At 42.9% G+C, this 25,116-nt stretch overlaps 1 protein-coding gene across 1 annotated transcript in view; it reads right to left on the reverse strand.

Annotated features, from left to right (window-relative positions):
• LOC140187437 (transient receptor potential cation channel subfamily V member 6-like) overlaps positions 1-25,116 on the reverse strand; it is a 197,419-nt gene that overhangs the window by 39,313 nt on the left and 132,990 nt on the right. Inside the window, exons 6-8 of the mRNA XM_072242761.1 lie at positions 15,824-15,973; positions 7,282-7,494; positions 4,648-4,734 (exon numbers count right to left, since the gene is read on the reverse strand). Of these exons, the coding sequence (XP_072098862.1) occupies positions 4,648-4,734; positions 7,282-7,494; positions 15,824-15,973 (450 nt within the window). The remainder of the gene's footprint in view (positions 1-4,647; positions 4,735-7,281; positions 7,495-15,823; positions 15,974-25,116) is intronic.

Raw genomic sequence — 25,116 nt, forward strand, 5'->3', positions numbered from 1 at the left:
CCTTATTTTTTGTTTTTTCTTACTTCTCTTCTAATATTTGTATATCTTTACACTTTTAATGCTACTGTGACACTGTAATTTCCTTTGGGATCAATAATCTATCCATCCATCTAATAGTTTCAGATTTATTCAGACTTATTTATCACACATAGATCAAAACATATAGTGGAATGAATCATTTGCACACCCAAGGATGTACTGCGTCAACCCATTGGTGTCGCTACACATTGCAATGCCAACATCGCACACCCAGTGTTCTGCAGAACAACAAAAGCAGCAGTAACAACAAAACAAGACGAAAACGAAACAAGCCCCTTTCACATCCCTCTCAACCCACCCACCAATTTACACACATAAGCAGGCCTCTAACCCCAAGACAGATTGACTCTGGGCCTACAGTCATTGGCCCCAGATTCTCAGACTCATAGACATAACGCCCTGGACTTTGTCCCAGGACTCGCCAATCAAAGGTTTGACCTTCAGGCAAAGACCCAGAATGTAACATTATGGGATTGACCTTCGAGTCTAAATTTCCAGACTAATACAGACCTTTGACGGCAGTGACCCAGGTCATCATGAATCCTTCGGGCCTCTATCTTTCGTTAGGGATCACTGGTCTCCTCAACACATGCAACACAACTTCCAGGAGCACTGATATTCAATCATGGAGCACTTTGTCCTGGACTTGAAGTCCAGGCTTTTCATTTACTACCCTGACCTCTAACTCTCCCTCATCCCTGCCCCTAAACACTAACCCGATCTCTAACTCCCTCTCATCGCTGTCCCTAAACACTAACCTGACCTCTAACTCTCCCTCATCCCTGCCCCTAAACACTAACCCGATCTCTAACTCCCTCTCATCCCTGTCCCTAAACACTAACCTGACCTCTAACTCTCCCTCATCCCTGCCCCTAAACACTAACCCGATCTCTAACTCCCTCTCATCCCTGTCCCTAAACACTAACCTGACCTCTAACTCTCCCTCATCCCTGCCCCTAAACACTAACCTGACCTCTAACTCTCTGTGCTGTCCCCAAAACCATCCCTACAAACCTAAAAAAAGAATCTAAGTCTGAGGCACGATATCGATAGACATTGCTGCTCAGCAGCATCTTGACTGGATGACTTACACTGATTTTTGAAAGTTAGGCAGAATGTACAACAGGATGCTGGCTCACTACTGCCAATTCCCACAGCCATCCCAACTTCATCTCCAGCTAAGACCAAAAATCCTTCATGAACAAGGAGTTCTGGTGCCTGATGCAGAAGTGTCTGGTTCGATTCCCCATGTTGAATTGGGTGGGAAGAACAATCTGTTTCTATTTAAGAGGTGTCAAGCTGTAGTCACCGTCAAGGTTGCAGTTTAGATTTTATTTTGGGTTTATAGGGATGATCTTGAAGGATAGAGAGTGGAGTTAGGGAATCAGGTTAAGAATTAGGGATGGGACTATGGGGAAATTAGAGATCAGGTCAGAGTCTAAGCCTCAGCTCTGTGTTTTAAGGCCAGAGACACATACATGGTCAGATGATTAATGTTGCAGACAGCATAAACGAGGACTGGTGTGCCCCTCCCCCCAGGGTCAGCAAGTTGTCAGCAGGTTACAGAGGCCAATAACCTCCTGAGTATGCAAATCAGTTTGACTGGAGTTTGAGGCCTAGTGTTCAGGCTCCCATCATCGGCGAGTCCATGGATTGAGGCCTAGGGTTTGGGGAAAATACCTAAGACTGAGGTCCACAGGTTGAATTGGAAGTCTGGAAGTCAAGGCCCATCGGCTAGAATCAGAGTTTGTGAATCTCTGCTGGTCAGCTGGGGAAAATCGAAGCTCAATGTCTGCAAGCGCAAGACTAAGACCGCTGAAGGCTGGAGGCCAACAACGGCCTGTCGCGCGTGTGTCTGAGCGTGGGGGGGGGTGGAGAACAGGGCTTGTTTTGTCACTTCTTGCATTTTGTGTTGTTCTGCTGAGCATTGCGGGCATGCTATTTTGGCACCAGAATTCAATTCAAGTTGGATTGTCATTTATCCATATACGAATAACTTATCAATACACACAAACGGGACAGTGTTACTGCAGGGTCAAGGTGCAAAAGATAGTACTAACTCTTGGAGCAAAACTTGTGGGTGCTCCAGTACATTCCTGGGTGTGTTGGTTGTTAATGCATCTCACATATGTTCCGATGTACATGTGATAAATAAATTTGAATATTGAATCGAAGGCTGATGCCCCTAACAAGAATCAAATAAAATTCACATTGACTGTCAGTTATAGAAAATGATCTATTCTGCCTCCATGAGAATTCCCAGTTCTATCTATCCTCAGTTCACATCGCTGATATATTTTGAATACTCCCTTCTGATGATGGCTGTTTCTTTGCTTGCGAAGATCAGGAGGGAATATCTCCATCGCTGTAGGACTTTTCTTCCTGCCTGTGCTGTGTAGGTTTATAGTGAGGATCAGTACACGTGGACTGATTCCACTCTTTAGGCCTGGACGTTCCACAATGGCACAGCGAGCTGCGATAACTGTGGTGACCGCAAGGCTGTAGGTTAAGTATCAGAGTTTTCCTTCTCCTAGACAGACTGCCTGGCAAGGCTAACGAGTTCCATCTACCTGGGTTTGGAATTGGAGTTGTCCTTCTCCTAGGCTGGCTGCTAAACAAGGCTGATGAGCCCAGCCTGCCTGCCCAGTTATACCGGTGGACACCTGGTAACACCATGACATAGCAAACTCAGTAAGAACAGAGACACCACGTGAAAGTGTTGCTATGGGTACAGTAGTGTAGGTGAGGCCATATGTGAGTCACCTCCTGAACAGCAAGCCAAACAGTGGTCCTGTAGCGATCACTACACCTGGAAAGGAGAGGCTATGGGAGACATTTCACCTTCCTTAAGTGAGCAGGACACACCTAGACCCATACTCCCTTCTCTAGTCCAGTATTTAACACATGCAGTATCAATTTATCACAGAGGTGAAAGGTTTTCCTTCCCTCCACTAGTCTGCAGCTCACCATTGGGCAAGGTGTAGTACATGCTTAGCCTTCCCCCACCCCAATCAGGGTCACATGAAGCCACGGCAGTAAGAGGTGGATGGTCATATGATCAGCTGGTGAACATCACATGTCCTGGTTCTGTAGGGTTGCCTACTGTCTCACTCCCAAATAAGGGACAAAAGTAGCAATCAAATACAATACACTTGTGTTTACCCCGAGAAAGATGACCATGACCATGGAGCCTTGCGCAGGCACCTGTGTGCACATGCATGACATGCTGATTTTTTTCTACAAATCGGTTTTGGCTTAATCTTCCCGATTTTGATACATTGTACATACATTATTTCTACTTTATATAGGCCGTGTATTTATCATATCATTCCTGCTTTTACTATATGTTAGCGTTATTTTAGGTTTTATATGTTAATGGTATGATTTGGTAGGTTATTTTTTGGGGCTGGGAATGCTCAAAAATTTTTCCTATATAAATTAATGGTAATTGCTTCTGCGCTTTACACCATTTCGGCTTACGAACGGTTTCATAGGAACGCTCTAGCTCGGTGGGGGAAATATGGGACAAGGGCGGTCCTGTATGGGACAAACCAATTTAGCCCAATATATGGGATGACCCAGCTAATACGGGACAGTTGGCAACCCAATGGATTATGTGGCCACTGACACCAGGCAGACAATCTCTAAAGAGTATTGATAATGTCTGGGGTCACCAAACTTGTAAAGATACTGCCTAGAAAAAGGCAATGGCAAACCACTTCCATAGAAAAAATTGGCAGGAAGAATCATGGTTGTGGATAGACCACGATTGCCCACATTGTACAACATGGCACATGATGATGATGTCATATGACATGGCACAGAATGATGATGTCATATGACACAGCACATAATGATGATGACAATTATCAATTTATTTTGCAGCGGGAGGAAAGGGGTTGGAATATTTCTTCAGAACACTTCTATAAGAAGCTCACTAATGATCATCGTGACATAAAGAGATATGGCACAAAATCAGGCATTAAGTCTGTGCTGACCATCAACCACCTACTTATATTAGTCCTACATTAATCCTGTTTTTATTCTCCCCACATCTTCAATCCCCTATAGATTCCACTACCTGTCTTCACTCAAAGAGCATCTCAGAGTTGCCATTTAATCCATCAACCTGCCCATCTTTAGGATGCAGGAAGGAAATGGAACAACTGGAGGAATTATGCATGGTTACAGGGAATATGTGCAAACTCCACAGAGCTGGAATCTGAGGTCAGGATTGAACACGGTTCTCTCCGTGACTCAAATAGCTGTACCACTGTACCACATAGGCTGGTACAATTGAAGAATTTTAATTCAGAGTAATTTCTGATTGTATATCACTGGCAGAAGTCTTACATTCTATAGATAGTAGTAAAGGGTTGGGCAGTTAACACCAACCCTAACCAAATTATCTGTGTTGGTTAATGGAATCCTTTTCCACAGTTCTGGGTCTTTGCTCTCTTCAAGGACAAAATCATTTAATATAGAACTTTACCTATGTGGTTTCCATTTATCTGCTATCAATGACACTTTGGCAGGGATATTTTTTTAAAGACAATGATTGCTTCTATTTCTTGCAAACATCCTACAAATGAAAAAAAATTTTCTTACTTCTACAAGAAGAATTGCAACGGCTCCAAAGACAGAAATTATTTCCCCCACCAAGCGGATATAATCTTCTGTTGATATATAGCACAGCTGGAAACAAGAGTAAATGGTTCAAAGGATGAGTACAGGTAATTACCTTTATTTTATCACTGATAGCAACTTGTGTGACAATACTTCACTGAGACACAGCTGGTTTCTGATTGGATTACAAAAGCTAGCAATGTTATATTTTCCACCCTATTGTGAAATGGACCTCTTTGGTAAGTTTATTATAGTTTATTAAATAGTTTTAAAGAACAGAAAATCCACGCAAATGCTCCTATGAGCCACTGGGATAGAGATTCTTCCCTAAGATGAATTCCTGATCTCTTAGTTTATGTCCTTGTGGCCCTTGCATCTCCTTTGTCTACATGCACTGCACTTTCTCTGTAAGTGTAACTGTGGATTATATTCTGCATTCTGCTCTTGCTTTTTCTCTGGTATGTCCCTGGTAGGCTCTGTGGAAGGCAATCAAATGTAAGCTTACACTGTATTTTGGTACGTGGATAATAACAACACATGTACCAATTTTTGGGTATCATGCTGGTGAAATTTAAAGACTCTTTGTGTGATTCCAAAGTAAAAATGCCTTTCCCTCAAAGGTGCACGTGGAATTCATTGCATAATGCAGGCTGCTGACAAGCAGAGTGTTTACATGAATGACGTTGTTCCTCATGTGATGCCTCCATTGAGGATACCACACTGAAACTGATCAAGAAACACTGTGGATCACTTGCATGGAAGCAGTTTTCTATGTTGTATCCCATTTATGGATGCTGCAGAACATAAAGGATTAAATTGGTCACAACCACAGACTCTGCTGTGGGGTCTACAGGCAGGCTGCACATCAAGTTTGACAAGCTCGCTTGTAAGTATGCACATTCCAGCTAATTACTGTTTCATTAGGGTGGTATATAACTCTCTTCTTTTCATTCTAGTCTTATCAAGAGTTGACCAAAAGCACAGCAACATTTACACTTCCTGTTTACCCTCGTATTTTTCTGGGAAAGAGTATTACCATTTTGACCGATGCTGTAAAGGAGCGGTATTCATTTAGTATTTAGTTATTGCTGCCAGCCACAGTGTTGGCATTTAATTTTCAGTTTGAGTGTTTTAGTTAACAGCCCTGTTGGCCTAGTGTTTATTGTTTTTCTTTTCTTTAAATTCTGCAACAGTTCTCATTAAAGTCAGTGAACTGTTGACCCGCCTCAGTGTGTCTTTCTTGGGCCATATCCAAAAGTATAAAAATCAGCCACTTTTCGGGAGTGTAACATTCTGTATAGGAATTTAGAGGTATCCAGGAGTGACACTGGTGGTTGACAAGCTTCAAATGTTCTTAGGGTAAGCTACACAAATGAGGCGGGAACAATTGAAAGACATTTATAGAGGTACTTGGATAAAAAAAAAAATAGTTTTACAGATTATGGGCTATTTGCAGACAAATGGGACTAGCTTGGGCAGTCATCTTAGCGTGGATGAGTTGGACCAAAGGACTTGTTTTCCATGCTGCACAGCTCTATAATTCTATGATTGCAATTTCCTCTCTGCCATGGTTAGTGATGGTTATGCAGTAGTCAGACTAAATGGAAATAGCCATGACAAGCATGTTCAGGAGCCCCAGAAGACTATGGTAAGTTGACTTATGATCCAATTTTGTTAGAATGCAAGGACCCAAGCTCCTAAACTTCAGCTTTCTATGGAGTAAAATGTCCAGAGGCTGAGGTTATCAAAGGCTGTGATGACTTTTCTGCAGCAGTGCTCCTGTGCCTGGACTACTCTAACTGTAGAGATGCATATTGTTAGCACAGTAGATCATGAGTCACAAAGCAATCCATGAACAACCATGAAACAACTTTGCCAAGCCTCCAGGAATCTTGCATAATTAGTTTATCCTTAACCTGACTATGGTGCCCACTAGTCATTCAGACCACAACCCATGGGCCAACTCTTCAGCTGGATTTAAGGCAGAGATTGAATAGGTTTTTGATTGGAAAAGGGGTTAAGAGCTTGGAGAGAAGGTGGGAGAATAAGGTTTTTAAAAAATCAGCCATGATTGATTTGAAGCAACAATGTGCTCCTTTCCACCTAAGACCTTGCATCTTGTTGAGTTAAAGCCTAGGTTTCCTGCTAGATATTGCCAGCGATGAATGACTTACTAATGTAATACTTTTTCATGGTAGTTCAGTGCATAGAGACCTTCACCCATAGCATCTGCACTGACCATCAAGCATTCACTTAGATTAATCCTACAATAATCTTTTTTATTCAGTCCACATTCTCACATTCATATTCTCACATCCACACAATGGCAATTAACTGTGGCCAATTAATCTTCTGACCCAAATGGCTTTGGGATGTATGAAAAAATCCTACATGGTCACAAGGAGAATGTGTAAACCCCATATAGTCAGCATTGGAGCTCAAGATTGATGTTGGGTAACTGGAGCAGTACGGAGGGTACATTACTCTGTCCCTCAGGTTCTCTGCCATTAATGAGTTCAGGATACATTGAGGGTAACACCCCAGGAACCACCCTCCCCGGTTCAAAGAGCCACAGTAGCTGGCACCAGTCCACTGGAGCAATGTCAAAGTACTAACATCTAATGGCGCCTCTTCCAAAATCTGAGTATCTCTTGGGTCTGTGACATTATTCCGCCGTGGTACAAGAGGACGAAAGATGCAGCATGCGGTGAATATGCTGATGTAAATAAAGTAGATGGAAGCAAGAATTCGGAAATAATACTTTCCATATTTGTTCCACTTGAAGTGAATCAGTGTTTTGATTGCAGGGATGTTAAGAATCCTCAAGGCCTGTAAGAAACAAGGCAAAGCAGAAACATATATCTATAAATGACTAGGGCAAAAATGTAGGCGGACTGACTAGTAACTTTGCAGACAACACAAAAATTGTTGGAGTTGTGGATACTGAGGAAGGTTGTTAAAGGATTCAGCATGATATGGAGCAGTTGGAAATATGGCCAGGGAAATAGCAGTTGTACTTTAAGCTGGAGATATGTGAGGTGTTGTACTTTGGGGAGGTCAAATGTAGGAAGAAAGTATGTAGTAAATGGCAGCACCCTTAAGAGCAATGATATACAGTAAAAAAAAGATTCCTGACATTGCAAGTTTTTGCTCTATGAAAGTGGCAACACAAGTAGGGAGTGAGGTAAGAAGGGCATATGGCCTGCTTGCCTTCATTGGTCATGGTGTTGAATACAGAAGTCAGGAAGTCATGTTGCCGCTGTATAAAATTTTTGATAGGTCACAGTCAGAATATTGTGTCCAATTCTGGTCACTGCATTATAGAATAGGTTTGCAGAGGGTTCAAAAGTGATTCATCAGGATGTAGCCTGGATTAGAAAGTGTTAGCTTTGGGGAGGTCCAATCAGTGTCGGGAGCAGAGCACTGCAAATTAAATAAGAGTACAGAAGGGGCAAGCAGGGCAGACACTGCTGTGAGTAGGCCAGTGGTGAGAGTAGGAGTGTCAGGTTTGACTCAAGTGGCTTTGACAAGAAGAGGCTGAGGCCAAAAAAAACAGGTTAGAAGGGTTAGTTTTTTCTTTCGTGATTGCTGATTTGGTCTTGGTTGCCCATTGTACAGTACAGGCAGGATGGCAGATATATGGCAGTGGAATGCCCCTCCTGTAGGATGCGGGAATTAATGGAACCTGATAGCCTCCCTGATGACTACACCCCTGCGAGGTGCAGCCAGCTGCAGCTCATGAAAGACCGCATTAAGGAGCTGGAGCTAGAGTTGGATGAACTTAGGATCATCCAGGAGGCAGAGCAATTGATAGATATGACCTTTGAGCAGGTGGTTACAGCCAGGGTGTAGAATTTAAGGAGTAGATGAATGAACATCAACAGGAATATAGGGAGAAGGAAGTCAGTGCAGGGTCCCCTTGTGGCCATCCCCCTCAGCAAAAGGTATAGCCCTTTGGATACTGCTGAGGAGGATAACCTATCTGGGCAAGGCAGCAGCAGCCAGACTAATAGCACTGTGGTCAGTTCTGAGCCACAGAAGGGTAGGGTAAAGTCAGGCTAAGCAATAGTCCTAGAGGACTCAATAGTTAGGGGGGCAGATAGGAGATTCTAAAGCAGCAAAAGAGATATCAGGAGAGTGTGTTGCCTCCCAGGTGCTAGGGTCCAGGAGGTCTCTGAGCGATTGCAGAATATTCTTGAAGGGGAAGGTGAGCAGCCGGAGATTGTGATACATGTTGGCACCAATGACATAGGCAGGAGAGGGGTAGAGGTCCTGAATAGTAAGTATAGGGAGTTAGGAAAGAGGCTGAAGGGCAGGACTCCAAGGTGGTAATCTTTGGATTACTCCCAGTGCCATAAGCTAGGGAAGGTCAGAACAGGAAGACAGTGCAAATGAATGAGTGGATGAGGAGATAGCAGAGGGCAGGGTTTCAAGTTCTTGGATCATCGGAATCTTTTCTGAGGAAGGGGTGACCTGTACAAGTGGGCAGGTTGCAACTGAACTGGAGGGGAACCAATATCCTAGGTGGGAGGTTTGCTAATGCTGTTGGGGAGGGTTGAAACTAGATTTGTAGGAAGGTGGGAACCAAAGTGAAGAGGCAGAGGATGGGGCATTTGGCACACAAGTAGTGACAGCTTGTAGGGAGTTTATGAGGAAGGACAGGCAGATGATAAAACAAAGTAGCGCTCAGCCAGATGGTTTGAGATGTGTCTATTTTAATGAAAGAAGTATCATAAGCAAGGTGGATGAACTTAGAGCATAGATCACTACATGGAACTATGTTGTTGTGGCCATTACAGAGACTTGGGTGACTCAGGGGCAGGAATAGTTGCTGAATATGCTGGGCTTTAGATGTTTCAAAAAGGACAGGGAGGGAAGCAAAAGAGGTGATGAGGGATGGTACTGCTGATCAGGGATCGTATCATAGCTGCAGAAAGGGAGGAAGTCATGGAGGGATTGTCTACTGAGTCATTGTGGGTGGAGGTCAGAAACAGGAAGGGGGCAATAACTCTAATGAGTGTTTTTATACACCCCCCCCCAATAGTAACAGAGACATCGAGGAGTAGATAGGGAGGCAGATTCTGGGACGGTGCAATAATAATATGGTTGTTGTGATGGGAAATTTTAACTTTCCTAATATTGACTGGCATCTCCTTAGAGCAAGGGGTTTAGATGGGGTGGTTTGTTAGGTGTGCTCAGGAAGGTTTCCTGATGCAATATGTAGTTAAGGGGAGAGGCTGTACTTGATTTGGTTTTAGGAAATGAACCTGGTCAGCTGTTAGATCTCTCAGTGGGACAGCATTTTGGAGGTAGTGATCACAACTTTATCTCCTTTACCATAGCATTGGAGAGGTATAGCAGCAGACAATTTGGGAAAACATTTAATTGGGGTACAGAGAAATATGATACTATTAGGCAGGAACGTGGGAATGTAAATTGAGAGCAGATGATCTCTGGGAAATGCAAGGCAGAAATGCGGTAAATGTTCAGGGTTGAGGCAGGGAAAGGATGGTAGAGTTAAAGAACCATGGTGTACAAAGTATGTAGAAAATCTAGTTAAGGAGAAAAGAAAAGCTTATGAAAGGTTCAAGAAACTAGGTACTTTTAGAAGTCTTGAAAATTATAAACTTGCTAGGAAGGAGCTTAAGAATGAAATTTGGAGAGCTAGAAGGGACCATGAGAAGGCCTTGGTGAGCAGGATGAAGAAAAACCCCAAGGCATTCTACAAGTATGTGAAGAACAAGAGGATGAGTCGTGTGAAAATAGGACCAATCAGATGCAATGGTGGAAACGTGCGTCTGGTTGGAGCTTAGGAGGACAATTGCGCCTAATGGCGACTCCTTTGCTTGCATCTTCAGAAACAGCTCTATTTCCTTTTTTTTAATTTTATTTTTATTTGGATAAGGAATTCACAAATATCATGTACTTTTTTCACACATATAACCTTTTCCATTTTTTATATGTATAAAACTACAATTATTTATACATTCTTAAGTACACATTGAGATGATATAAAAGGAAGATAAACATTTAAATAGATAATTATGTACTGTGGTAAATCTAACCTATTAGGCTAAGTAATGGAATTAGTTGTTAAGAAAAATGGTAATAATAGTTTCCATATAACCCTTCTGGACCATTTCCACTGGTCCAAAATGTTGTATATAAGCCTATGTATCAACCATTGTAGGTGTTTATATCCTAATTTGTTCATGCTCGCTCCTGCCCGCAGACATAATTATCTAATCCCTATGTACTTATTTACTTAATTTTTTCATTTTTTTAATCCCTTTCCCAAATCTTTCCCTTTATTTGCGTTAATTCTCTATTTTCCAAAAGAAAACAAAAAAAAAGACATTTAGACTAGGGGTGCTTACGTTAGCAATATTACTGTGTTGATGAGAAGAGCAGTATAGATCATTAGGATAGTCATCTAAAGTCTGCTCACATTGGGGTTATATATTCAATCCATTTATTCCAAATTCGATACAATTTTTCTTTTTGAATTCTCAGGGAGTAAGTCAACTTTTCCATTTTAAATATTTTCAAGATAATTTCGTGCCAATCTTCTAATGTAGGTGGTATTGGATTTAGCCACTTTCTAGTGATTGATTTCTTACTTGCCGCTAAGAGGGCCTGCAGCAACTTTATATCTTCCTTCTGTTCAAGAAACAATACATGCCCCAAATAGAGCGTCTCAAAGTTCAGAGGTATCTGAGACCTAAGTACCTTAACTAATGTTCTATGAATACCTTCCCAATATAGACTTAATTTAGGGCAATCCCAGAAAATATGAAAATGATTTGCCTCCTTGGAGCCACACCTTCTCCAACACGTCACGTTTGTATCTTTATATTTTTCCTGATATGGGGTCTTGAAATATCTTATAATGTTTTTCCAACAATGTTCTCTCCAAGTCAAAGAATTAGTCGAGGACCATTGAAAGCTGCAGATTTTCCCCCAAGCCTCCTCTGAAAGTACCAACCCCGCTTCTTTCTCCCACTTCTCTTTAATATACAGTGTATTTACATTTTTAGCATGGGAGAGTGCATTATATAATCGAGAAACTGATTTACTAGGTATTGAACTGCAAGCCGAATTCAGAATCTTGAAAAATTCTAATTCTACTGTTGATAGGTCTGTATATCTACAACTCTGGTTAACATAGTTTCGCACTTGAAGGTACCTAAAAAAGTCATTATGTTCTAGGCCATGTTTGTCCTGCAGGATTTGGAAACTTTGTAATACTCTTTTATCTATAAATGAGAGGTAGGTTGTAAGACCTTTCTTTATCCATAGCTCAAATCTTTTATCTCCTCTGTTGGGAAGGAATTCGGTATCATATGCACACTATCTAAAGAGTTTTAACATGTTATTAATTCCACATGAATTAACCACCTTCTGCCATACTTTTAATGTAAAATTTATCCAAGTGTTTTTAAATTTTTCCAACTGGGCCATCAATCCTTTGTCAGCTATTGAGGCCTGAAGAGGAAAACTGTCAACTAATCCACATTCTATTTCCTTCCATCTAGCCTTATATTCCCTATTACACCAATATAACAGAGGGGTTATCTGTGAGGCATAAAAATAATTTCTCAGGCAAGGAAGAACCATACCTCCTCCTTCCTTCCCTAACCGTAAGGTGTTATATCGAATTCTAGGTTTCTTTCCTTGCCAAATGAAGCGGAAAATCCATTTGTCCCATTCCCTGAATTGATTATCATCCACCTCCACCGGTAAAGTACGGAAAAGATACAATAACCGAGGAAGAATATTCATTTTTATAGATTTATCCTTGAATTTAAACTTAAAAAGGGGATAAGATTCCATCTATGCATATCTGCTTTTATCTCTGAGATTAATGGCCTATAATTTACCTGTGACAGTGTTGAAAGATCCTTCGGCAGGGTTATTCCTAAATATTTTAATGATTTAGCTTCCCACTTAAGATCATATGTATCCTGCAACTTTTTGGATGGTGTATAATTTAGGGACATAACCTGCGTTTTCTTTACATTTATTTTATAACCTGATCTTTTCCCAAAGTCATCCAACAGTGTAAACAATCCTATAAATGATTTTTCTGGTTCACTCAGATAAACCAAAACATCATCTGCGAATAACGCCACTTTCTGTTCAATCCCTGCCACCTTGATACCTTTTACGATTTCGCTCTGTCTTATTAGTTGGGCAAGCGGTTCAATATATAGCGCAAAAAGGAGAGGAGAAATTGGGCATCCCTGTCTAGTGCCTCTCTCTAAGATGAAGGAGTCAGAGAGGTCCCCATTTATCTTAATTCGGGCTGTAGGGCTGTCATATAGAGTCTGAATTACTTTAATAAACTTTTCTTGAAAGCCGAATCTTCCTAACACTCTGTATAGGAATGCCCAACGAACCGAATCAAAAGCTTTCTCAGCGTCCAATCCTACTACCATTGTCTCTGTCTCGTTCTTATTAACCTGTTCTAATATGTGCAGAGTTCTCCTTATGTTGTCCTGTGTTTGTCTTTGTTGAATAAATCCAGTCTGGTCTAAATGGATTAGGCCAGGAAAAGCTTTTCCAATCTGTGCGCTAATATAGATGTAAATAGTTTGTAATCTAAGTTAAGAACACTAATTGGCCGATAATTGCCACATTCTAGTTTATCTTTACCCTCTTTAGGAATAACTGAAATAATCGCTTCTCTCCAGGAAGGTGGAGTTTCTCCTCTCTACAAGATCCAATTAAAGGTGTTAAGTAGTAATGGGGCTAACTCTGTCTTCAGGGACTTGTACCACTCTGAGGTAAACCCATCAGAACCCGGGGACTTTCCAGCCCTTAACCTAGAGATGGCCACGTTCAGTTCTTTGACAGTTACTGGTTCTAATAAACTTTCATTTTGTAAATCTGTAAGTTTAGGTAGATCTAAAAAATTCAATACACTGTCTATATAGGGCTGAAACAGCTCTACTTCCATCTTTAATATCTCTATTTTTCCCTTTCAGGGTTCTTTTGAAGACCCTGACCTGGGGTTACACACTGGGTCTCACGACTGGCCGCTATTTGAGATACCAAGGATGCGAACTAGAAGACTACCACACCTTCAGGGTTCCAGGATTTCATGGTTCTGGAGGTGGGCAGACTCTAGGTCAGTGCCACTGCAGGAAATTGGTGTGTTGTGGAGACAGAAGATCAAAAGCACCAACTGACTGCTGGCTGTATGCCCAGAGACCCGAGTTCTTTGGGTACAGAGCTCAGAAAAATTGACGCAGCAGACTTTTAACATTATAAATCAGTGAGTTGTTTGTTATGTCTCCCCTAATGGGGACACCTCTTTTTCCCTTATGAGGGAGAGAGAGAGAGAGCCTGTGGTATGTCAAATTACCGGGTGAACGAGTAGTCCTTGGAGTACTGCAAGTCTGTGCCGTTACTGATGCTTGAGTGCTCGGTGGGGGACACCAATGCTTTTTTTGCTGGTGGGGAGGGGGATCATTGCTTTGCTGCTGCTTATGTGTGGGGGGGAGCTGGGGGTTTGCTTTGGGATTCTAACATTTAACTGTCATTCATTCTTTGGGGCACTCCTCTGTTTTTGTGGATGGTTGCGAAGAAAAAGAATTTCAAGATGTATATTATATACATTTCTCTGACATTAAATGTACCTTTGAAACCTTTGGAGTCGGAGGAGGTAATGGAGGTACTTAATGAATACTTTGCTTCAGTATTCACCAGGGTAAAGGACCTTGTGGGGATGACTTACAGCAAACTGAAATGCTTGGGTGCATAGACATTGAGTAAGGGGATGTGCTGGAGCTTTTGAAAGCGAAGTTGCCAGAACCGGATGAGATATATATACCCCAGGCTACTGTGGGAAGCATGGGAGGAGATTGCTGAGCCTCTGGCGATGATCTTTGCATCATCAGTAAGGACGGAAGAAGTACCAGAGGATTGGACGGTTGCAAACGTTGTTCCCTTGTTCAAGAAAGGGAGCAAAGATAACCCAAGAAATTATAGACCAGTGAATCTTACTTCAGTGAGATCTTAGGGTTCGTGTTCATAGGACACTCAAAGCTGCTGCGCAGGTTGACAGTGCTGTTAAGAAGGCATATGGTGTGCGGGCCTTCATCAACCATGGGATTGAGTTCAAGAGCCGTGAGGTAATGTTACAGCTATATGAGACCTTAGTTAGATCTCACTTGGAGTACTGTGTTCAGTTATGGTTAGCTCGTTACAGGAGGGAGGTGGTTATAGGAGTGCAGGGGAGATTCACAAGGATGTTGCCTGGATTGGAGGGCGTATCTTAGGAGAATAGGTTGAGTGAACTCAGCCTTTTCTCCTTGGAGGGACGAAGCATGAGAAGTGACCTGATAGAGGTGTATAAGATGATGAGAAGCATTGATTATGTGTATATCCCCAGGGCTGAAATGGCTAGCACGAGAGGGTATAGTTTTAAGGTGCTTGGAAGTAGGTACAAGGGGGTGTTAGAGTAGGTTTTTCCACACAGAGTGGTGGGTACATGGAGTGTACTGCCAGTGAAGGTGGTCGAGGTGGATACAATAGGGTCTTTTAAGAGACTCTTGGATAGGTACAAGGAGCTTAGAAAAAATAGAGGGCTATGCGGTAAGGAAATTCTAGGCAGTTTCTAGAGTAGATTACATGGTCAACACAATATTGTGGGCCGAAGGGCCTGTAATTGCTGTAGATTTCTGTTTCTTTGTTTCTCAGGAGAAGTTGGACAAAACTAAGTTCTCTCTGCAGTGTAGAACACTGAAGGACAACCTGATAGAAGTACTGTATATAAAATTATGAGAGAAATTGGATACTTTGTCAAATTCTTTACCTAGGATGGAAATGTCAAATACTAAAGAGCATAGTTTTAAGGCAGGAGAGGAATTGTCTAAAAGAACTCTGAGTGGCAAGTTTTTTTTTCCCCACTGACAGCAGTAGGTGGCCTGAACGCACTGCTGGGAAAGAGGCATTTAGACACAAGAATTGCGGTAGGGGGGGAGCTAAGGAATGGAGGAATATACACCACATACAGGCAGATGTGCAGTTTACATTGGTATCATGACAAATATCATGGTCCAAATGGGCCTTTTTCTGTTGTACTACATTTCAAATACTCAGTAATTAACACTTATTCAGCCACCTTCAATGTTTGCTTCCGTCCAGATCTCACCTCATCTTCTCTATTGCGCAGGATCAGTTCAAGGACTGAGTGGTCATCGTCCCAGGAGTCAATGCCAGAGAGGTTACAGAAAGTGCCAGAGATCGACTTGAAAAAACATTGAACATGACACTCTCTCTTTTTCATTAAATATCGAAACAGCTGCAAAACATAAAATAAATGCCACATTAGATCTAGTTTTGAGAATGGCTGTACGGTTTTCTACTCTACATGATGTGGCTCTGGTGTATTGCATTCCAGACATGAAAAGTGGAGTTGCGAAGGTGGTTCAGATTATGAGATGTTCTCTCAGTAGTTTCCCTTGAAGAGAGGAAGAGCAGTTGAGAGTGCCAAGTAAAACCATGATAGCTATATATGGACAGTTAAATGAAGAAACAGGTAAGCTAAATAGAATCTCACAGCCTAATGATCACTGAAGCTTTGCCTCTCACATACTCTTGGAAATACAGTGTGACAAACAACTTGCCCACAGCTCAGTCTTGTAAGCAGCTCTGAACTGAAAATCAAAAATCTGCAGACACCCATTCAAACAGCCACTTGAGCATGGGACATCCCGATTCTGTACCTTTGTAGCCCAGCATCAGAGGGCAATAAATGAAATCCATGTAAATTGGTTCTCATTATCACTACTCATTACAATACTGTGGAAGTCTGGTTACCTTACTGAAGGATTTTGTGTATCTTCTAACTGAGTCAGCTTGTGGACATCAGTAGAAGTGGAATATATTAGTAACCCAGCAACAACCTGTACATCACTTTGACATCCTGAAACATCATTAGTTTCTTCAATGATCCCACTCAATGTGACTGTGCTTGGTTTCAGCCTTATGCATCCAGTTCTTCCACTTACACTGCTCTCCTATAACCTAATCTTGATCCCTCTGCATCATCTTCGAGATGCTGCTTGACAATATCATCTAAAGAAAAGGAGTATTGATGAGACAAATGCTAATGCTTTATTGTTTCTCCCATTCTCGCCACCTTCACTGCAATGCCAGGCTGTACAGGTGATATCTAATCTGTGAATGGGCATCTATTTAAATATTGGAGCCAACCTCACCAACCACAATCAGTGATCCTATTCCTGTTCAATTTCAAACCCTCCTTAACCATCATCTGAACCTGAACCAGACCTTCACAATTTTGGCATCTCTTATGACCTCAAAGCTGAACTTTTAACCCATAATCTTCTCCAGTACAAGACTGACCGATCTTCTCCTCCATAATCCCTGCTCCTACTGTAACCTACTTACTGGTAAACTTTCATTCATGATTCTGCACCTCTGAACTTCATTATTCCAGTCTTCTCTCAACTGCCCCAAACTTCAATTCATTGGAAACTCAGCTGCCACCATCCAAGTTCACTCAGCAAGTCTCCCATCTCAACTGACAATTGCTTTGTTGCCCAATGCATACATGCAAATTACTCAACCTCACTTAAATCTCTTCAATGAACTCTCCCTGTTGATATACATTCTCTTGTCCTACGGCAACTGTCTCACACACAAGATGCCTTCACACTACACAGCATTTTAAACATCTTCATTATGCCATTTTCACTAATCTTTTCCTTTGAGATCTTCCTGACTCTTTCTTCTTTGAGCACACCTTTTAAGATATTCTTTGTAGTGAGGCACCATAATGTAGTGGTTAACACAATGCTTTGCAGTACAGAAGATGCAAATTCAATTCCCACCACTGCCTGTAAGGAGTTTATATGTTCTACCTGTGACCTCATGGGTTTCCTCCAGGTGCTCCGGTTTTCTCCCACAGTCCAAAAATGTACTGGTTAATAGGTTAATTAGTCATTATATATTATCCCGTCATTGGGCAAGTGTTAAATTGGGGGACTGCTGTATGGCACAGCTCAAAGGGCTGGAAGGGCCTATTCTGCGCTGAATCTCGATAAATAAATAAAGGCATTAGCAATGGACCAATCGATTCGGGGGGGGGGGAGAGAGAGAGAGGGGGGGGAGAGGGGGGGGGAGAGAGGGGGGGGAGAGGGGGGGAGGGGGGGAGGGGGGAGGGGGGGAGGGGGGGAGGGGGGGAGAGGGGGGGGGAGAGGGGGGGGAGAGGGGGGGAGAGGGGGGGGAGAGGGGGGGGAGGGGGGGAGAGGGGGGGGAGAGGGGGGAGAGAGGGGGGAGAGAGGGGGGGAGAGAGGGGGGGAGAGAGGGGGGGAGAGAGGGGGGGAGAGAGGGGGGGAGAGAGGGGGGGAGAGAGGGGGGGAGAGGGGGGGGAGAGAGGGGGGGAGAGAGGAGAGAGAGAGAGAGAGAGAGAGATAGAGAGAGATTGAGATTCATACAGGTAGGGGAGAAAAGTTTAAAAAAGGAGTGCTTAGTGGGCCTCCGCGCATTAGCGGTGGACCAATCGATTCATAGAGAGATAGAGCTTTGCACGGGTCGGGGAGAAGAGTTTAAAAAAAGGAGCATTTCACAGGGCTCGGCACATTAGAATAGTGGGAATGATTGCAAGGCCAGTTTTCTGTTCTGGATATTAGATGTGGGATGTTCGGGAGACTTCCAACCTCCCTGATGCCACATCTGCGCCAGGTGCATCGAGCTGCAGCTCCTTAGAGACCAAGTTAGGGAACTGGAGCTGCAATTTGATAACCTTCAGCTTGTTAGGGAAAGTGAGGAGGTGATAGACAGGAGCAGGTAGTCACCCCAGGGCCACAGGAGACAGATAAGTAGGTGACCATCAGGAGATGGAAAGGAGGGTATCAGGTAGTGGAGAGCACCCCTGTGGCTGTCCCCCTTAACAATAAGTACTCTATTTTGAGTGCTGTTGGGGTGCACAACCTACATGGGGGAAGCAACAGTGGCCATGCCTCTGGCACTGAGTCTGGCCCTGTGGCTCAGAAGGGTAGGGAATGGAAGAGGAGGGCAGCGGTAACAGGGGACTCTATAGTTAGAGGGACAGATAGGTGATTCTGTGGACGTGAAAAAGAAACAAGAATGGTAGTTTGCCTCCCAAGTGCCAGGGTTCGTGATGTGGGAGGGTGAGCAGCCAGAGGTCGAAGTACATATTGATACCAGTGACATAAGTAGAAAAAGGGTGGAGGTCCTGAAAGCAGAATACAGGGAGTTGGAAAGGAAGCTGAGAAGCAGGACCACAAAGGTAGTAATCTCAGGTTGCTGCCTGTGCCACGCGACTGAGTATAGGAATAGTATGAGGTGGAGGATAAATGTGTGGCTGAAGGATTGGAGCAGGGGGCAGGGATTCAGATATTTGGATCATTGGGACCTCTTCTGGGACAGATGTGACCAATACAAAAAGGACAGGTTGCACTTGAATCCGAGGGAGACCAATGTCCTGGCGGAGAGGTTTTCTAATGTTTTTGGGGAGGGTTTAAACTAGATTTTAAGGGGAGTGGGAACCGAAGTGAGGAGGCAGAGGATAGGGAGGTTGGAGCACAAGTAGAGACAGCTTGTAGGGAGATTGTGAGGAAGGATAGGCAGATGTTAGAGCAAAGATGCACTCAGCCTGATGGTTTGAGATGCGTCATTTTTAATGCAAGGAGTATCATAAACAAGGTGAATGAACTTAGAGCGTGGATCAGTACGTAGAACCGTGATGGTTGTGGCCATTACGGAGACTTGGGTGTCTCAGGAGCAGGAATGGCTGCTGAGTGTGCCAGGCTTTAGATGTTTCAAAAAGAACAGAGAAGGAGGCAAAAGAGATGGGGACGCGGCATTGCTAGTTAGGGATAGTGTCACGGCTGCAGCAAAGGCGGAAGTCATGGAGGGGTGGTCTACTGAGTCAGTGTGGGTGGAAGTCAGAAACAGGAAAGGGGCAATAACTCAACTGGGTTTTCTTTATACACCTCCCAATAGTAACAGGGATATTGAGGAGCAGATGGGGAGGCAGGTTCTGGAATGATGAATAGGGTTGCTGTGATGGGAGATTTTAACTTTCCTAATATTGATTGGCATCTGCTTAGAACAAGGGGTTTAGATGGGGTGGAGTTTGTTAGGTATGTTCAGGAAGGTCTCCTGATGCCAACTAGAGGAGAGGCTGTACTTGATCTGGTATTGGGGAATGAACCTGGTCAGATGTTAGATCTCTCAGCGAGAAAGCATGTTGGAGGTAGTTACCACAACTCTTCAATGTAGCGCTGGAGAGGGATTGGAACAGACAATTTACGAAAACATATAATTGAGGTAAGGGAAAATATGATGCTATTAGGCAGCAACTTGGGAGCATAAATTGAGAGCAGATGTTCTGGGAAATGCACGGTAGAAATGCGGTAAGTGTTCAGAGAACATTTGCATGGAGTTCTGCATAGGTATGTTCCGTTGAGGCAGGGAAAGGATGGTAGAGTTAAAGAACCACGGTGTACAAAGTATGTAGAAAACCTAGTTAAGAAGAAAAGAAAAGCTTACAAAAGGTTCAAGAAACTAGGTACGGCTAGAGCTCAAGAAAATTATAAGGTTGCTAGGAAGGAGCTTAAGAATGGAATTAGGAGAGCCAGAAAGGGCTATGTGAAGGTCTTGGTGAGTAGGATTAAAGGAAAATCCCAAGGCATTCTACAGGTATGTGAAGAGCAAGAAGATGAGCCATATGAGAATAAGACCAATCAGGTGCGATAGTGGAAACGTCTGCATGGAGTCAGAGGATGTAGCAGAGGTACTTAATGAATAATTTGCTTCAGTATTCACCAGGGAAAAAGACTTTGGCAATTGTGGGATGACTTACAGCGGACTGAAACGCTTGGACATATAGACACTAAGAAAGAGGATGTGCAGGAGCTTTTGAAAAGCATTAAGTTGGATAAGTTACTGGGACCAGAGAGATATACCCCAGGCTACTATGGGAAGCAAGGGAGGAAATTGCTCAGTCTCTAGGGATGATCTTTGCATTGTCAATAGGGACGAGAGAAGTACTGGAGGATTGGAGGGTTGCAAATGTTGTTCCCTTGTTCAAGAAAGAGAGTAGAGATAACCCAGGAAATTATAGACCAGTGAGTCTTACTTCAGTGGTGGGCAAGTTGTTGGGGAAGACCCTGTGAGGCAGGATTTATGAGCATTTGGAGACATAATCTGATTATGGATAGTCAGCATGGCTTTGTCAAGGGAAGGTCGTGCCTTATGAACCTCGTTGAATTCTTTGAAGATATAACAAAACTCTTTGATGAGGGTAGAGCGGTGGATGTAGTGTATATGAATTTCAGTAAAGCGTTTGATAAGGTTCCCAATGCAAGGCTCCTTCAGAAAGTAAGGAGGCAGGGGATCCAGGGAGACCTTGCTTTGTGGATCCAGAATTGGCTTGCCAACAGAAGGCAAAGGGTGATTGTAGATAGTTCATACTCTGCATGGAGGTCAGTGGCCAGTGGTGTTCTGCAGGGATCTGTTCTGGGACCCCTCTGACCTGGTTGAAAAAGGCGAAAGGTGGGTTAGTAAGTTTGCTGATGACACAAAGTTGGGGGTGTTGTGGATAGACTGGAGGATTGTCGGAGGTTACAGCGAGGCATCAATAGGATGTAGAACTGGGCTGAGAAGTGGCAGATGGAGTTCAACCCAGATAAGTGTGAAGTGGTTCATTTTGGTAGGTCCAATTTGAAGACAGAATATAATATTAATGGTAAGTCTCTTGGCAGTGTGGAGGATCTGAGAGATCTTGGGGTCCATGTCCATTGGACACTCAAAGCTGCTGTGCAGGTTCTCAGTGTTGCTAAGAAGGCGTATGGTGTGTTGGCATTTATCAACCATGGAAATGAGTTCAAGGGCTGTGAGGTACTATTACAGCTATATAAGATCTTGGTAAGACCCCACTTAGAGTATTATGTTCAGTTCTGGTCATCTCACTACAGGAAGGACATGGATACTATAGAGAGAGCGCAAAGGAAATTTACAAGGATGTTGCCCAGATTGGAAGGCGTACCTTATGAGAATAGGTTGAGTGTACTTGACCTTTTCTCCTTGGAGCGACAGAGGATGAGAGGTGACCTGATAGAGGTGTATTAAGTGATGAAGAGGTGAAGGTCATGTGGATAGCCGGAAGCTTTTTCCCAGGGCTGAAACGGCTAACATGAGGGGGCATAGTTTTAAGGTGCTTGGAAGTAGGTACAAGGGGGATGTCAGAGGTAAGTTTTTCACACAGAGAGTGGTGGGTGCATGTAATGCACTGCTGGTGGCAGTGGTGGAAGCGGATACAATGGGGTCTTTTAAGAGCCTCAGATAGGTACATGGAGGTTAGAAAAATAGAGGGCTATGCGCTAGGGAAATTCTAAGCAGTTTCTAGAGTGGGTTACATGGTCAGCACAACATTGTGGGCCGAAGGGCCTATAATGTGCTGTAAATTTCTATGTTCTATAAATAAATAAATAATTTGTGACTCCTTACCCATTTCCTCTGTGAAGGACTACAGTACATTCACCTATGCTGTTTTGCTGGTGGAGTGGGCTGCTGGTTGTGGTTTAGTTTGTCTCCAGGTTAGAAGTTTGATTATAATTATATAAAGTATTTGATGTACGCAGTAAGTGCCAGGTCCCTGGACAATGTTCAAGAAGAATATAGCTGCTGTTACTAAGGACAAGGTGCTTGGGAAGCTGAAAGGTCTAAAGGTAGATATATCACCTGTGCCAGATGGTCTACACCCCAGGGTTCTGAAAGAAGTAGCTGCAGAGACTGTGGAGCCATGAGTAATGATCTTACAAGAATCATTAGATTCTGGAATGGCTCTGGAGGACTAGAAAATTGCAAATATCCCTCCACTCTTTAAGAACAAAAGGAGGCATGGGAAATTATAGGCCAGTTAGCCTGAATTCAGTAGTTGGGAAGATGTTGGAATACATTATTAAGGATGAGGTTTCAGGATATTTGGAGGCACCTTATAAGATAGGCCAAAGTCCGCATAGTTTCCTTTAGGGAAAAACTTGCCTGACAAATCTTTTGGAATTCTTTGAGGAAATAACAGGCAGGATAGATAAAAGAGAGTCAATGGAAGTTGTTTACTTGGATTTTCAGAAGGTTTTTGACAAAATGCCACACATGAGGCTGCTAAACAAAATAATAGCTATAGTATTACAGGAAAGATACTAGCTTGGATAGAACATTGGCTGATTGACAGGAGGCAAATAGTTGGAATAAAGGAGGCACTTTCTGGTTGGCTGCCAGTGCCTAGTGGTGTTCCACTGGGGTCAGTGTTAATACCACTTCTTTTCACATTACATAAGACATAGGAGCAGAATTACGCCATCTGGCCCATTGAGTCTGATCTGCCATTCAATCATGGTTGATCCTTTTTTCTATCTCCTGCTCAACTCCAGTTCCCGTCCTTCTCCCCGTAACCTTTGATGCTAAGTCCTATCAATCTCTGCCTAAAATACACCCAGTGAACTGGCCTCTACAGCTGCATGTGGCAACAAATTCCACAAATTCACAACCCTTTTGCTAAATAAATTTCTCTACATCTCTGTTTTGAAAGGGTGCCCCTCTATCCTAAGGTTGTGCCCTCTCATCCTAGAAACTCCCATCCTTTCCATATCTACTGTGTCTGAGCCTTCCAAAATTTGAAAGGTTTTGATGAGATCCCCCATCATCCTTCTGAATTCCATCGAGTACAGGCCCAGAACGTTCCTCGTATGATGACCCTTTCATTCCTGGAATCCTGCTTGTGAACCTCCTCTGGACCCTCTCCAATGCCAACACATCTTTTCTAAGATGAGGAGCCCAAAACTGTTCACGATACTCAAAGTGAGGCCTTGCCAGTGCCTTATAAAGCCTCAGCATCACATCCTTGCTCTTGTATTCTAGACCTCTTGAAATGAATGCTAACATAGCACTTGCCTTCCTCACCACCAACTCAACCTGCAAGTTAAACTTCAGGGTGTTCTGCACAAGGACTGCCAAGTCCCTCTGCATCTCAGATTCCTGGATTTTCTCCCCATTTAGAAAATAGTCCTCACAGTTATTTCTACTACCGAAGTGCATGACCATGCATTTTCCAACATTGTATTTTATGGCAATTTCAAAGAATTGATGGCTTTATGCCCAAGTTTGTGGAAGATACAAAAATAGGTGGTGGGGCAGGTAGTGTTGAGGAGGCAGGGGGACTGCAGAATGAATTAGACAGATTAGGGGAATTGTCAAAGAAGTGGCAGATGGAAAATAGTGTAGGGAAGTGTACAGTCATGAAATTTGCTAGAAGGAATAAAGGCATAGACTATACAAAATGGGGAGGAAAATCCAGAAATCAGAGGTGCAAAGGGACTTGGGAGTCCTTATGCAGAATTCCCTGAAGGTTAACTTGCAGGTTGAGTCGGTGGTAAGAAAGGCAAATGCAATATTAGCATTCGTTTTGAGAGGACTAGAATATAAAAGCAAGGATATAATATTAAGGTTTTATAAGACATTAGTATTAGTAAGTATTACCTGGAATATTGTGAACAGATTTGGACCCCTTATCTAAGAAAGAATGTCCTGGCATTCAGTCCAGAGGAGGTTCACAAAATTTATCCTGGGAATTAAAGGGTTAATGTAGGAAGTGCATTTGATGGCTTGGATTCTGCACTCACTACGCTTAGAAGATTGAGGGGGAATCTCACTGAAATTAATTGAATATTAAAAGGCCTAGATAGAGTAGACATGGAGAGGATGTTTGCTATAGTGAGAGGGTACAGGACCAGAGGGCACAGCCTCAGTATAGAAGAGCATCCCTTCAGAACAGAGATAGTTGTACATTTAATATTTCAGTACTATTGTAAACATATTATTTGATTAAGCATTCTTTGTTGTTTACATAATGCATTGTGGGTTATATGTAAAAGTACACTAATGGCATACATCATCATGCAACCACGTGATAAGTTCACACCTTGCTTAAAGTAAACACGTAGTAAGATTCACATTTATGACTCTCCATCTTTTCCTTTTAATTAGTTTACTGTTTTGGAGTTACAATGTAGAAGAATATTGTATATTATATAAGAATCTTCTCCATAGATTGTCACCTTGTCTTGGTGGGGAGGCTTGTGTGGGCCTGAGATTCCGAGAGCGATGCTGTCTGGAGCTATGCTCCTGGTAGGGTCACCCATGGCGGTAAGGTCAGGGGTGAGGGCCCTGACAAAGAACAATCCAACCAAGACCTCAACGGTGGAACAGGCGAACGAAGTTACTTTGAACTCAACGGCTGTGAAAGCGAATGAAGGCTGCAAAAAATCCATCAGCTCCAGTCGTCGTGGTTTCCATGCCATTGGAATCAGTTGATTAATTTGTGAAGTATCGTGTGCTTCTTGGAGTGCAACATCAAGTATACGTTAAACAAATACACGCACAGGCGTCTTC

This window comes from Mobula birostris, chromosome 24 (assembly GCF_030028105.1).
Source record: "Mobula birostris isolate sMobBir1 chromosome 24, sMobBir1.hap1, whole genome shotgun sequence".
Lineage (NCBI taxonomy): Eukaryota > Metazoa > Chordata > Chondrichthyes > Myliobatiformes > Myliobatidae > Mobula > Mobula birostris.